Source organism: Macrosteles quadrilineatus, unplaced genomic scaffold, assembly GCF_028750875.1.
Source record: "Macrosteles quadrilineatus isolate MER2022 unplaced genomic scaffold, UCM_ALF_1.0 Scaffold_9__3_contigs__length_116548681, whole genome shotgun sequence".
NCBI lineage: Eukaryota > Metazoa > Arthropoda > Insecta > Hemiptera > Cicadellidae > Macrosteles > Macrosteles quadrilineatus.
Genome location: NW_026542602.1, coordinates 17,267,088 through 17,282,643, shown reverse-complemented (window position 1 = coordinate 17,282,643; position 15,556 = coordinate 17,267,088). Strand labels below are relative to the sequence as shown.

Genomic DNA, 15,556 nt, shown 5'->3' with positions numbered 1-15,556 from the left:
TTTGGCTGTATGTGTACATCATACGTGTCAAATTTTGAGGTTAATTCAAAACAAACAAACAAACCGGCATATTATAGCCTATTCTTGGAATTGACAATTAGTTAAATAGTCTACTTTTTTTAAACATACTCTACTTTTATCAAATCACTTGGCCATTAAAGAATATTTACTGTGAAATAGAGACGTAGGCTAATTCCTAATTCCAAATCAACTAATGAATAAAAAAAAAAAAAGAATAAGTTGTTAAATTGTTGTCTCCAATATTTATAAGTGATGGTTGCTTTTAAAATAATTAATTAACTTGAGCAAATATTAAAATAGGCTATTGAATCTTCATGCAAAATTCATGTCGATCATTATATTAAGAGAATAATTTAGTTACTGTGACTGGCATATACATGATAAACTGTTGGGTCATAATAAAGACTTAATGTTTCGTTTGGAAATCTTTTAACATATAAATAAAGACCACCTTTTAAGGTGGCGACGATATACACCTTTATAGACTAACGTTTTAACCCATTTAAATTATAATCTGATTGCTAATAATTCACTAATGCCAAGGAAGCAAGAGTCGAGTTTGGTTTATAACATGCAGTAGCCTAAATAAATACTGAAAGTTTATAAGAAATAAGAAATTAGGCAATGAAAATGAACCAAATTGATTGATTTAATCTTAAATGAACATTCTTATGTAAGTAATACTACCCGGTCCCTAATTGACAACATGTCAGTTTGTCTGCAATGATTTAACCTCAAAATTTGAACAAGTATCAAAGTATGAACACATGATTGCAATACAGCCAAAAAGGTTCATCTTCAAAGGTATTCCACCACTGACCACACCTTAAAAAATCCACTTCTAGGTAAAAAAATCCAACTGTACTTGATATAGACCTAATTGGCTATTCATTTTTATAATCAACGGTATTAATCTAATGGTTTTTTACTTTTACTCTGTATGAAACATATTGTGTTACGATTATTTTGTTAACGTTCTTATAACAGTCATGGTGGCATGGCAACTCATAAGGCCCATGTTACAATTTTGGAAATCGTATTATATCCATATTATGACAAAAGATTTTCCTGGCTATACATCACTGGTCTAGAACTCATTTTTGAAACAGAACTTAGGTGTAACGGTGTTTCTCAGTGCCGATTCCAAGATCAAAGTAGGCCTAATGCATTTACAAATTTTACAAACATGTTTAAAATAATTAATATGAAGATATATTAAAACATAATAAAATACCAGAAATGCATTGAAAATCTTGGTGGTGGAAATATAACCAGAAACTCCTATGCTAACAGGTCAGGCAGAGTAAAAGTGCTTTACAATGGGTCATGTTCAAGCCAACCCAAATTGAAAGAACAGTACCCAGATAATGCATTTTGGACGGTCAATCAAGGTTCTGAAGAGTTTGATTTGGATTGTGAGAAGGTAAGTTTTTCCTTGTTCTCATATTGTTATTTTTTATTTTACATATTAGTTTCTCATTACTAACTGTGTAAAAATAATTTAACTGTCAGTAGTAGCCTACTTTGTTTGCAATTCAGTGTTGGTGATGATGAGATGATGGTAAGAATGTTGGGATATGATTTCACATTTTAGCTTAACAATTTGAAAGAAAGCTAAAAATTATGTATAAATTACATCTCAAGAACTCAATAACAATGACATAGAACTACAAAAAATTGCTTTATTGAAATTTTAAATGCTATGGCGAAATGAAAACTCAACGATACAAGAGTTTAGAACAAGCATAAAACGTACAAAGGACAATTTTTAGTCAGAACATTTGCCCCTTAAAATTTTGGCCCATTTAGGATTGATTTCAAATTCCATCTTACTAGGCAGATCTGTATTTGGATGACTCGGTGTCTACATGTTTACTGCTGATTTCCCCTATTAAGAAAAAATAGGAAAGTGAGAGACATATACTTAAATTTAAACACGTTAGCCAGGCGACCTGGAGACCAGGAATCGTATGTGGATTTGTTGGAAGGGAAAACCACAGTGATTTATACTTGATTCAGGTATAGGCCAAGAGTTCCATAAATATTCTAAATAAAAATATGGTCGAGCGTTGACAGCGTTTCTTTGGTTTTGTTTCAATGTTGTGTCTGAATCACAATCATTGATGTAGATATAAACATTGATGATCACTATCACCTGTGGCAAAAGTCTTTCACAGTATCGCCAAGACCGAGTGTTTCCACGATCGTGGAAAACAATCACTCTATCGCCGGGACCGCAAAAAACCTCACAAGTGTTGCCGAGATGGCGGGATTCAATCACGGTATTGCCAAGACTAATAATTGATGTGCTCAAAAGTGTTGCTGTGGTCGCGGGAGATGATCACAGTATTGCTGAGACCGCAATATACTCTCACAAGTGTTGCCTTGATCGTTGGAGACAATCATGGTATTACCGAGGCCGCTAGAACACAGGTGTACGCGATTGTAGGAGATCATCAGGGTTTGCTATCAAAAAGAGTCTTTTTTTTAACCTATGCTGGCTTTCTGCGGGCTCAAAAAAATCTGCATGATTCACAATATATAAGGCTGCTCTTTATTGGAAAAAATCAGCTCAGTTAACTTGAAAAGTTGTAGACAACCATAAAGAGTTGTTTTTAAATTGTTTTGTATAGGAAGTCATCTCAAGACTTGAGTGTGTTTAAAAATGACAGGTAACAATTTATATTTTACTTGTAGAATATGAGTAATTTATGCTCATCGTGGTAAAGAACAAACGCACTGATAATGTCTCCCCGGATTTTAATTTGACTAATGATGACTCAGAAACTAATTATTTAACCCTTTGAGGTCGAATTTTTTCCACATTTTCCGGCGAATTTAGCTTGCCATACAAGCAGTCAGGAAAATGGCGCCCAGCGACCTATACTCGCCATTTGACCAAAAAAATTACCTTTTTTGATTTTTGAATATTTTTTTTTTTTTTTGGGTCCTTGAAGGTTGCCATTTTTGAGCAGTCGGCAAAATGGCAGGCGGCGAAATATACTCGCCATTCGACCGCAAAGGGTTAATGCACTTTGATATAAATAACTTATATTTGGTACGCAATGTCACAAATTGATTTTTGTTTATCTAGAGCCATTTGAATTTCAACAGTTTTGCTAGAAATCAATAGAGCACATTTAATTAGGTTAAAATTTTAATTTTTACAATCAACATTTTGAGATTACGACAGGCCATAAAAACTGACTCTCAGCATGTTACCAACCACTTATAACGTGTACAATCTAACAATAGTGTGCCGATAAAACATATCCCTAACATGGGTTTAAATATTTTCATAGCATAAACTTATTTCAATCTGTGGTCTCCCTCCCCCAATTACCCCCAATTAGAAAATCAAGGTTCTACTGTACTCACAGAGAGTTCTACTGTATAGACAGAGAGTTCCTATCCTATCCTAGCCATCTATATCCTGTGGCCGATCCTCCATTTATCGATGCCGTTTCATTGGTTCTCTTTAAACGTCATAAGGAAATCACTATCACATTTGACGACTTTTGCCGCAATCATCCGAGGCGATCGTAACGGTATCGCTGAGATCACGGCAATGTATGCTCATAAACACGGATATATGCTTATGAGTATCACTGAGATGCGGGTTACGATCACGGTATCACTGTGTGTATCACTGGCCCATAGGCTGTAGGTTGGAGACGCCTATTATAAGACAGATCAATACATCATAATAATTATTGATTGCATTGTTATATCTCCTTACAGGTTTATAGAATGAGATCTTCACCTAGGGGTTTGGCTTTGGTTATAAACATTCGAACATTTGTGAACGGCACATTTACGGAGAGGGAAGGATCAGAGAGAGATGTGGCCAGACTACAAGAGATTCTGCCTCAGTTGGGCTACCAAATGATTCTGGAGGAAGAGTTGTCTGCTAATGTGAGTATAAATTACCCCTGTCAAGCTTAAGCCAAGCTGAGCTTAGCTCAAAAGCTCAAGCGAACAAGCACCAAGTCAGATAATCAAGCTGGAGTCCAGCTGATTATTGAAATTGCAGAACAAGTCTACAAAGACTGCACAGCCTGACTCAGCTCTATTTTTTTTACTTGGTTCTTGATTATTTGAGCTTTTACGCTAGGCTGGTTGGCATACCTCTATTTACCACAAAATCTGTAACTACTTTACCAATTACCAAAAATGTATAAAATACTATATTTACAAAATTGTGATTTTTGTCGAGTTCCATTACCAGCCAACTTCACCTCTATTAACAGTCCTGCTGGAATGAAAATGTACAATGGAGTCTTGATTAACCGAGGTGATGTAGGTAGAGGCTACCTCAAACAACCAAATCTTTAGTTAACATAAATATTCAGAAAGACATTAACCCTTCAAGACAGATTGACGAGTGTAGTTTGTCGCGGCATTTTACAAAGGTAGTCGTACTGTTAACCCTCTGACGCTTAAGTAGTTTGACGAATCTTTTAGTGAGCGCTAGTGTTGAGTGTCCTTTCCAGTTGTCTGATGTGTTCCTAGATATCATCTATTTTCTATAATAAAATATATATTAGATATACACAGTTACATATATATATTAGTTATACTTTGTGTAAACTTGTAAACGTAGGAAGATTGCACATACTTGAAGTATAGTATAGTACCAAACAACCATACTATACTTAGAGTACATGTATCTCTAAAAATACAAATGTTTGAAAAGTCTTCAACAATTTTTGCTTGATCGCGCTGCATGGTTTTGACTGCAAACTGTGCAGTTTGGGGTGACATAACATAATTATGTATTCTTGCTGTTCTGCTTATTCTATTTTTAATAACGCTCAAAATGTAAAATTGTGACTGACTTTAGTTCCACAAATCCTAAATACCAGTGGTCTAAAGTAAGGCACTTGACTTGACAAAATACCGTCCTCAACTTGTCAGGAGGTAAAACTAATATATTAACACATCCAGTTTGTGCTCGGTTAACACAGAAGCTAGATTAATCAAGACTACTACTGTATATTGCCTTCAAAATTAATTAATAAAGAATTTTTATTTAAAGGAATTACTAAAAAAAGTGCGTGAGTTTTCACGTAAACCTGAACATTATGATTGTGATTCCACAATGGTGATCATCATGTCCCACGGGAATCGTCACAAGGAGTCGAACACTGCCCTCATTGCTACAAGGGATGCTCAATACGTCAGGCTGTTTGAACTCATCAACATGATGTCAGCGGGCAAGTGTGAAGCACTCCAGGGAAAGCCCAAAATTTTCTTTGTTCAGACTTGCTGGTAAGTTGAAGCAAAATACACCACCTCAATAATTTTATTGTTGTATTTCCATGACAAACAGTTTATATTAGTCCTACTTTAACAGTAAAATTAAAATTCACTGTACAATTAAAAAATAATACCCCTGCCGCAGTAAACCTGCAGACTAAGCAAATTTCCTATTTCTGATTTGATTTTCACTTAAATCTATTTAAATAACATAAGGTTTAATTTGTACCTAGGTTTGCTGCTTCAGGGAGTGTAATTAATTTAAAGAACCAAATTTTCTCCTACTGTGTCCTCCCCCATTTCTTCTTTTATCTTTTCCATTATCTTTCTGGACTTTACCCTACCATCTGGCCTTTGGTCTTCCTACTGGTCTCCTTCCCCTCGGATCTCCTCTTAGTACCTTCTTCAACAAGCTCTCCTCATTTCTCCTCAAGGCCTTCTGCTTTTGGCCTCTCCTACAATATCAGGATCTCGGAATGATTCTCTTAACTCTTGATTGTGGCGGATTCTCCATAATCCATCTTCACACACTGGACCATATATAGCTCTTAGAACTTTATTCTCAAAGGTTATTATAATCCTCTTTTCCTCTTTTTGCTCTGGGTCCAATTTCCCCTACATATAAAAGTACTGGCCTAATTGTTGTTTTTAGATTCTAATTTTGGTTTTATCGGTTTGGGGTTTAGGTCTTACCGAGCTACCTATGGTAATAGTTGTTATGGGAAAATTTATTAAAGGCATAAAATTAAATTATGTTTGACTTTGATTTTTTGAGATATAAATTCGTCGTTCAGCTTGCCAACAGTTGGCGGCCAACCTAGTACTGTGTAATTTTAATTTTTTAGGTTAATGCGGATCATTCTTATTTCTTGTGTTAAAATAATACCTTTGGGGAAGGAATTAATATGCTGCATGCACCACCCTCTGAGACTGCTTTCAGCATGCGTTGCAAGTAACCTGCAGCGGTCACATATCACTAAAGTTGCCATATCTCAGTTAACACTCGTACAATCCTTAAAAATAGGTGTCAATCGATTTGTAATGAAATTGCCTTAAAAAAGTTATTCTTGTAAACTTTTTGTAAAATCAACGTTTTTTGAGTTATTTAAGAAACAATATTTTAAATGGCTGCCATTTTGTTTTAAAATTTTTTAACATTTTCATAATTATTTGAAAGCTTTGTCTAGTTGTCATAAATGTTTGTGCAAAGTTTCCATTTCATATGTTTCATCATTCTTTAGAACAAAATTAATAAGAGAAAAAAACAAAATGGCGGCTGTGTGAGGAAATAAGGACTTCCGGACAATTTAAATATGTTATATAGATGTTTTCCAACTGAAAATAGAAAAAAATATGTATTTAGGCCTATAACGACATCGAATAACCTAGGATTATCGGTAATGTACTGAAGGCCAATATAACTAGTAAACCTTGCACACGGAATCTTGTGCAAGCTAAGAAAAAAGACTTTTAGGCTTATTAATATTTTTTTATTTAGCATTTTTGGATATGTTAACAATGACCCTAACTTAGTTAGCAAAGACCCTAACTTTGAAAAACATTTACTCTGCACATATTCATTCACATATTTCCTTTGGTATCCGTCTATATGGAGCAACAACTCAAATCAATCTAGATAAAATATTAAAACATCAAAAAAGAGCAGTGACAGTAATGCTCCTCAGACTAAATTCTGATGTCTCAGCAAAAGAGCACTTAAACAGCTAAACATACTAACTGTTCATGGGCAATATATTTTTCATTCAATTTTTATTTTTAAAAATAAAACCTTATCCAATCCAAATTCAATTTACCGGTTCACCGATATGAAACAAGGAAAAAAATCTGTTTTTGCAAAATAGGCCCAGATTAAAGTTTTATGAAAAAAACCATCATTTGCTGGTAAAAGTTTTTTTTTAAATATCGCTGGAGGCATTAGAAATGAAAAGGATAAATAAAACAAAACTAAAAAAAAACTTAACAAACAAGACCATTTATTCTCATGAAGAATTTTTCCACCTCCCTCAAGAACTAGACATTAAAAAGGTATAGAGAGATGTAATTTTTAATTTATAATTCATTTTTTAATCTTTATTTTATATTTTAATAATTGCAATCTTTGAGACTATTCAAATGCTGCATAATGTATACTTCTCAATGAAAAAAGAAATTGAAAATTAAATTAAAATTAATATCTTGGTTTTGTTGGTAAAGGAGATGGTGGAAGTCCTAATATTAAGTTCAAAGTTTACTTGCCTTTCTTTTGATTAATTGATTAATAGGGGATTATTTTAAAGAAATAAAAACCACACCAGCAACACCTATTTGGGGGTGGGCTTGAATTTTAAAATACCACCAAAAAGTACTTTACATTAACCTAATAACGTGTATCGAAGCTCGTGTGAATATATGCAGCCGTTCAAAAATTAAACAGAAGGGGAGTATTATGGGTCACCCGGTAGATAGGCCTAGATAATGTGGCAACTTTGGAAGCCAGTGGGGCAGAGCCCTAATAGAGCTTCAAAATGAAAATAGGCCTACTGTATGTCCATCTGTGCAATAATGACTTTATTCCTGCCAAATCTCTGCTCAATTGATCCAGTAGTTTACACGTTACTATGTGCACATACTCACAAACATCCAAACTTTCCCATTTATAATATTATAAATAAAGATTTGAAGTGTGTCATTATTATCAACAGTTGCATAGAAGTAATACTTATCATTGTCAACTGAACATTATTTGCATCAAAACATAACTTTTATAGTGGCAAAACTCAAAAACTTATTGTAAGTGATAACCAACATTTTGATTGCAGGGGAGACGATTTTAACCATCCAGTAGAGAAAACTCACAATAACGGTGTTACCAGTAATGAAAATAGAACCAACGAGTTAAAGTCAAAGCTAGAAAACGGGGGTACAGAAGGAAACCAGATCTTTAAAGTGAAGGTAGAAAACAATGAAACTGAAGAAAAACAGATAATCGAATTAGAGGCAAAACTAAGGAACGGGTTTGGGTTTGAAGAAAACCACAACGAAGAAATAGATACAGGATTAGAGAATGGCCACTCACCTGAGGTACAGACAGACAGCGCCTACATGGGACATGCAGATGTAATAAGAAGTGATTCTGACATATTTATTGGATATGCTACATCTCTAGGTAATATAAAGCTTATTGATAAGTTTAATTGCAGAGAATTATCATCTTTTCTTACTACTATTTAATTTTAAAAAAAGTCATAGAGAAATAAACTTTTTGCACACAGACTGGCCAGGTTAGACGGAGGGCCAGATTTTTTTTTCTCAAAATACAAAAATTGAATACCTGTCTTGGGCCAAGATCGGGTGAACATTATCTTTAGGAACTGCTTTTCCTGCAGAACGAAATCCTAAACATATTCCGTGGTCACGGTGACAGGGTGTCCAGTGAACCTGGAAACCAAGAAAACCATGAATTGTGATGAACAAAAAAAAAAATCTATGGATCAAACGTGAATTTTGTAAAGAAACGGAAAATTTAAATAATAACTGAAAAATCTGGTCGGGCTCGACCTGAGAATCAGAGGCCATCAGATCCCTTTCTTGATTAGTTAAAAAGCTAGAAGCACTTTATTCTTTACATGAACCATCTTTGTCTTCATTTTATTAATGTAATTTGTTTATTCAATTAGATTGTTAAAACAAAAACAAGTAGTCCGTAATGTAGGCTATGAATAATTATACTAGTAAAGTCTTGATTATCCAACCTAAACCGGCCGTGGCAAGGTCTTATAACACGGAAAATAATAAAAACGACATTAAAAACAATTTAATTTTATTTGCACATCGAAATCATTTGAAATACAGTACTGTACATGTAACATAACTGAATATAAGGGGACTTGAACAGCGAAGGCAGACTTAAGACTAGCACGTATATTCCTGCGCGCGTCCGCGAGCAAGGGTGTGTCCAGTAAAAGTAGTTATAGTAGGCCTACTGTACTTTGACCGCGGAAGCGCGGGGGAATATACGCAGGGGTAATAAACCTACCTGCACTATTCTCGTACGCTAACATAATGTACTAAAACAACAAAATGCACTTACTGCAAAGTAATAGGCCTACAACATGTTTTACTGTACATGTTCATAATCACATCAACTGATGAATTATAAAACAAAACTTAAGCGTGTGTAAAAAAGTTTGTAATTGTCTTTAGTTTACCCGCTTTTGTTCGTTTTCTGGCAGCCAAATCTCGAAGTCTCCTCAACAGTAACTTGTCGGTAGGCGATGTTTCCTCCAGCTGCTCTGCATACTTCAAGCCATTGCCATGTGAAACTTTCAGTGCGTTTTCCTCCAATACTGCATTCTCTTCATTGTCGTCATCTCCTTTTCCGTTTGCTACCATGTTCACTATTTCTTCATCTGTAACTTCAACTTCATATTGTTTGTCCTGTGCAACCCACTCATTTACGTCCTCTTCCATAGAATTTTCACAACCCGGAAAGCGCTACGGGTCGCTATTACTTCCATATAATAATGGAAGTAGGTTGGTTAATTTTGTTCAGTCTCGTTTTGCAAATCTTCATCACCTGTAGAGCCTTATTATCTTGGAGAAAAACTTGCAATGGTGTTTGCTCCAACACTCCCTTGATTGGGCAACGTAGTAAGCCACATCTTTCAAATTAAGATGACGCAATTTATTGACCATGTCCTCTCTCTGGTCCATAGAGTCGATTAGAGAAGAAAGCAGGTTCCTTCGATAATTTCTCTTCATTGCCTCTAAGGTCCTCGAATTTACCACCATAGGTCCATTGGTTGATATAGGGAAGTGACATTCGGAGGCAAAAACAGGGTTTTTATGTCCTTATCTCTAAGTTTCTCCTCGTCAGGATGACACGCAGCATTGTTGAGAAGCAATATCGCTTTCCGAGGCAACTTTTTGGATTTAAAAATGCTACGCACCATAAAGCTTTCTATAGGCTATTCATTAACTTAGGCCTACAAAATTCCTTGGCTACTAAGTTAGCCCACATTGAACTCAAAGCCCTTTCTTTCTAATAAAGATAATTCCTAATTTGTGTTTTTGTTTCTGTCTAATAAGGTAAGTCTTTGTCTTAATCTTATAATTATGAATTATTGAATAAAGAGATTTGGTATGTTACAATATATAATTTATTAATGAAGTACAAATATAAGATAGCCTAAGTTATTGGTTGAATTAGCTACAGGGTAAGTTAACAATGGTAAATTTTCAAAATGGTGGGGTTCCAAAGTGGATGAAAAGATTCTCTAGGCTTAGGCCTATATTGAGTTGGTTTCTTCTTAAGTACTAATTAATATTCAAATAGATGACCTCTTAATCTCAGGGAGGGGTGGTCGTGCCGGTTCGAATGATATATTAGGCTTCTTTAAAATGTAGATAATTTAATTTAGTTATTATTCTGAAATACTAGGTTCTGATGCTATTAATATAATAATGTTAATGTCCAAAGAAAGATTCCAAATGGTTTCACTGAATTTAAAGAAATAAAATAGAATTTGAAGATTAAATTTTGAATAAAAGTTCAATTTGAAATATATATATATCTTGATGAGTTGAGTTAATTGGGCCTAGTAGGCTATACTGATTAAATGTCCAATGAAGATTAAATTTGTCCTTAGTTAAATAAGATGGATGGTTACCAAATTTGGAGTGTCTGTCTTCTTATAAATTTGTACTCTTCAATGCACTTGTCCAATACTTTTGGATGATGAGAAATTTAAATTTTAGGTTTTACTTTGGGATTATGAATTTTAGTTTAAATTAAACACAATTTCCAATAGAATGATGTTCACACTGTGAAGAGTTGGCAGGATCTCGGGAGAGGCAATGGTAGAAGCTCAGGAAGTCCATGTCCATTGTTGAAGTGATGTACAGCTGGTTAATTTACATGAATGACACTTGCCACAGTAATTTTGATTTTCTTTGGATAATTTTGAAAAGTGATACTATATTTAAGATGTTATTAATATATTGCAATTTTCTTACAATTATATATTACTCTAAATAAATGATTATTGTTGGTTTTTGATGAGTACTTAATAGGTATGGAGAGAATTTGCATAAATATTATATTGTAACATAAAATAGGATGATGTTTCTGTGGGGTGATGGGATACTATATAACATTGAACAAAATTGGATAAAATAACACATTAACAAGGGGAACAAATTAAATAACTGATAACACATTATCAGGGGCATTAACAGACATTGTGAGAGAAAATATACAAAATAAAAGAGAAATTAATGTTAATGATGAATGAATGACATGTAATATTACAAATTATCCCCACAGAAATCTGTATGCTATGAAATGAAATACTGATTTCGACAAAATATGAAATGGAATCATGAATCATTAATATGAATGATACTTAAAGATAGGTATGAATAACATTAAATGATTGATTTTCTGGATGATAGAACATTGGGTGATAATACAACAAAATTATAATCTAAGTTAACAAATGTGTAGGACAATAACATTAAAATGGCAAAATAGAATAGAGTGTTCATGGCCTGGCATGGGAAGAAAGGGATATTATGGCTGTTGTTCCATACTGTTCAATATCAAATAACTTTATTGTTTCTTTGTTATTAAGGAGATCACAGTTTATTAGTAAGTGAGTATTGTTTATAAATTTTATCACCTGGGTATCAGTTTATGGAAAACACAATTTATGGGGTCACGCACTCGCGATTAAGGTCCATGGCACAATTTGGTTGGAGATGATGATGCACAAAAGTCTATTGATGGATGAAATACATTATGAAATTTATTAATATACAATGTCTTCGAAGGTAGGGTCATCATTATCTATCTCGTCGATCACAGCTTCTATTGCTCGGGTTGGTTCCAAATATTTCTTAAGGGCTGATATATGGTAAGGGCAGTATAAAACATCTTCATCTTCTTTCGCTGATATTTATTTAATAAACTGCTTAATGTATCACGTTCTTCTGCGGTTATGTGCGTATTTGTTGCTAGGGAATTATCTATTTCTTCTTGGGTTAATGTTTCATCTTCGATTGGATCTGTTTTTCTATTTTTGAAGTTATTTATTGTGCTATTAAATTTATTATATATTGGATCATCGTGATATACATCAAACGTTTCATCATTAAAATATTCATTATTTTGCCTATGGCTATCATTAATTATTAAGTGACATATTTGTCCCTCTTGGTTGCACATACAAAACTTCAAAGTAACATTGTGATTATCTATCTGCATATCTATTTCATTTGTGTTGAAATTCAGATCCATTTTAAGATTAGACAAAACATCTACTCCTAGTATTATAGGTTTTATTAGATTTGGTACAATAAGATATTCCAATGGCAAGGTGTGTTCTGCAATTGTGGTGGAAACGTAAATAATTCGAGAGACTCTTTTAGATCGCTCATTTGTAGCAGTTTTGATTACTGTATTATTAACTGGAAATTCTTCAAATGGTGAAATTTTGGATTTGTTTTCATTGAACCAGGATTCTGATATACAAGTTATTGATGAACCAGTGTCGACTAATGCGTTTGCTCTAATATTATTAAGTTTGATGCTAATTTCTGGGCAACTTATTTGAGTGAAATTTGGAGATTGATTATTTTCTGAATCATTTTCTAATAAAAAGTTCTTATCGCACATTATACTTTGGGATTGAAGATGATTTATTTCATTACCGAGACTTTCATAAATAGGCGCTGTAATTTTAGAGTTAACTAATGATAATTGACCCTCTCGGTTGTCGCTTACAGCGCCGAACCGTTTTCCTGTATATTTGGTGCAGGATGAGTCTGTGGCTCGTAACTGTGTGATGATTGGTTGTTTGGAGGAGCACTTGGCACGTAGTTATTTTGTCTTATTACTGCGCAGAGCTGAGCTTGTTCTTGGGTTGGGTGGTTTCTGTAGGTCCGTTGGTTGTTGTCACCGTTACGTGGAGGATATTTGTCTCGTTGATATGGTTTGTTTTCATGGTTTCGGTCGTAATTAGGATGATTGTAGTTAGGACGGTAATTTTGATGATTTGGATAATTTCTGTGTTGGTGATTGTTGTTGTATGAATTGTTGTGATATGAAGGTATCTTGGGTTGGTACGCTCTCTGATTCTCGTAACGGCCGTTTTGATGATAAATGTGTGGTTGTTGATTTGGAGTTGTCGGTCGGTTGTTGGATGAGCTGTTGTGATTCTGGTTGTTGGTGCGTGTCTTCTTTGGTCCGTCTTTGAGGTCTTCACGTTGTAGAAGTCTTTCTAATGCACGTACGGTGGTGATGTTCTGTACATTGATGCAGTCTTGTACGATGGAGTCAAATCTCTCTGCCATCAGTGTCACGATTTCTTCTTCGGTTAGGCAAGGGCTCATAGATTGGAGTGAAATTACACGTTCTGTAAGGTATTCGCTGCGGCTGAGGGTGCCATTTGACCGATATTTTTCTGATTCGATTTTGGCTCTTTAAGCTGCGTTGTACTTCTCTTGACCAGTATTTAGCTTCGAATTCGTTGGAAAATTGTTCCCAGGAACTTAAGTCGGTCTTAACAAGTTGTAGCCATCTTGAGGCGGGACCTTCGAATGAAGTTTCTAGCAGGTCTTTGAGATATTCAATCGGGTCATAATTGCTGTTTCGCTCAAGTCCTCTGTCGTAATATCTTTTCAATTTATTAAGATATTCTTTTGGGTTGCCACTTCGGCCGTTGAATTTTGGTATTTGTCGGTCTTTCTCTTCATTTCCATTGCATATAATTTTGATTGGGCCTTGGAAGTTTTCAAATGTTTTGCTCTGTTTGAGGGTTTCCACTTCTTGTTCACATTTAGTCAGATTTTGATTTAAACTTTGGATTTCAGCTTGCTGAGATTCTAAAGTTTTGTTTTGGATGATGAGTTTTGGGAGAATTTCGTTTTGTATGATGGTCAAATTAGCTTTAGAATTCTGTTCGGATTCTTGCCTGGTTCGTTGAGAAAGTTCTTCAATTTTTTGGTCAAAATTCTGTTCATGCATTACCAATTGTGTTTTGACAGCAGATAGGATGTCATTTTGTCTCTGTTGATTTTTATTATCAGATATTGATTGTTGTTGTGTAAGATTATCAATGACGAATTGTCTCATTTGATCTTGTGATTCATCAATTTTTTGTGTGAGTTTTTCATTAAGTTTAATGATTTCCTCAGCTTGTGTTGTCTGAGTGATCTTAATTGAGTTTATTTCGATCTGGAATTTATTTTGACTTTCCCGATTTTCTGAAATATGCGTTTCTAGTGCATTTCGGCAAGCTTGAATTTCTAGGCTATTAGCATCAATTTTATCATTGAAGCTTTGAGTGAGTTCAACTTTTAATTCATTGAGTTTGCTGTTGATTTTACTGTTAATTTCGGCATGGGATTCGTTAATTTTACTGTCGATTTTAGCATGAGATTCGTCAATTTTGTTGCTCAATTTAGTGTCTAGTTTAGTCATGAGGGCAATTAAAGTATTAATATCTGATGGTGCAATTAGTGTTGATGTGACAGTTGCTGTTGCACCGACAGTTGCACAAGGGTTGTTCCGTTGCCGTGTTGTTAGGTCGTCTGGGTCTGGGTGACGTTCGTCGGCGTCGGCTATGTTCGGTAACGATCGGCTGTGTTCGGGTGCGGGTGTCTGGGTTATTGATCCGCTAATGTGACCTTGGCTATCACCTGGCATTTTGGAAACATTCAGACTTTGTTTACTGGACAGTTCAGTGGCAACATTTGCAAACAGACTTGTAGGAATGGGAATACTAGTGTCTGATTGGTCCATGGACTCGTTGCTTTCTTCCTCTGTGAGTTCTGATGTCTGCTTTGGATGTGTTTTTTGTTCTGTGTCCGTGCGTGTGATGTCATCAAAATGGCGACCTTCTTCTTCAATCTCGCTCTCGCTGTCAGTGTTGTTGTAGTCGTAATTTGGGTTTAGGTTAGAATTTTTACGGTTGGGTCTTAAATTATAACCTTTCTCGGCCATGATTAATTATTGTACTAATTATGCGAATTGTGCGTGATTAATTAGTGTTTTGTATAACGGCTTTGTGTTGTTATTGGGGTTGGGATTATTAATTACGGGACGTACAATAGGCTATGGGTTCTTACAATCTAGTACAACTTAAGGTTAACTTAGCCTAAATCGAAAATTGCAATATTTTATGACTACCGTAATATATCATTCGAAAGCCGACACGTTGGGTCGCCAAATTTGCTACGCACCATAAAGCTTTCTATAGGCTATTCATTAACTTAG

At 34.7% G+C, this 15,556-nt stretch overlaps 1 protein-coding gene across 3 annotated transcripts in view; it reads left to right on the top strand.

The window, feature by feature from the left end:
- Positions 1-15,556, top strand: part of LOC129004008 (caspase-2-like) — a 33,791-nt gene that overhangs the window by 12,898 nt on the left and 5,337 nt on the right. For all 3 annotated transcript variants that reach the window (XM_054432379.1, XM_054432378.1, XM_054432380.1), the window contains exons 4-7: positions 1,315-1,444; positions 3,763-3,936; positions 5,060-5,292; positions 8,100-8,446. In XM_054432379.1, the coding sequence (XP_054288354.1) occupies positions 1,315-1,444; positions 3,763-3,936; positions 5,060-5,292; positions 8,100-8,446 (884 nt within the window). The remainder of the gene's footprint in view (positions 1-1,314; positions 1,445-3,762; positions 3,937-5,059; positions 5,293-8,099; positions 8,447-15,556) is intronic.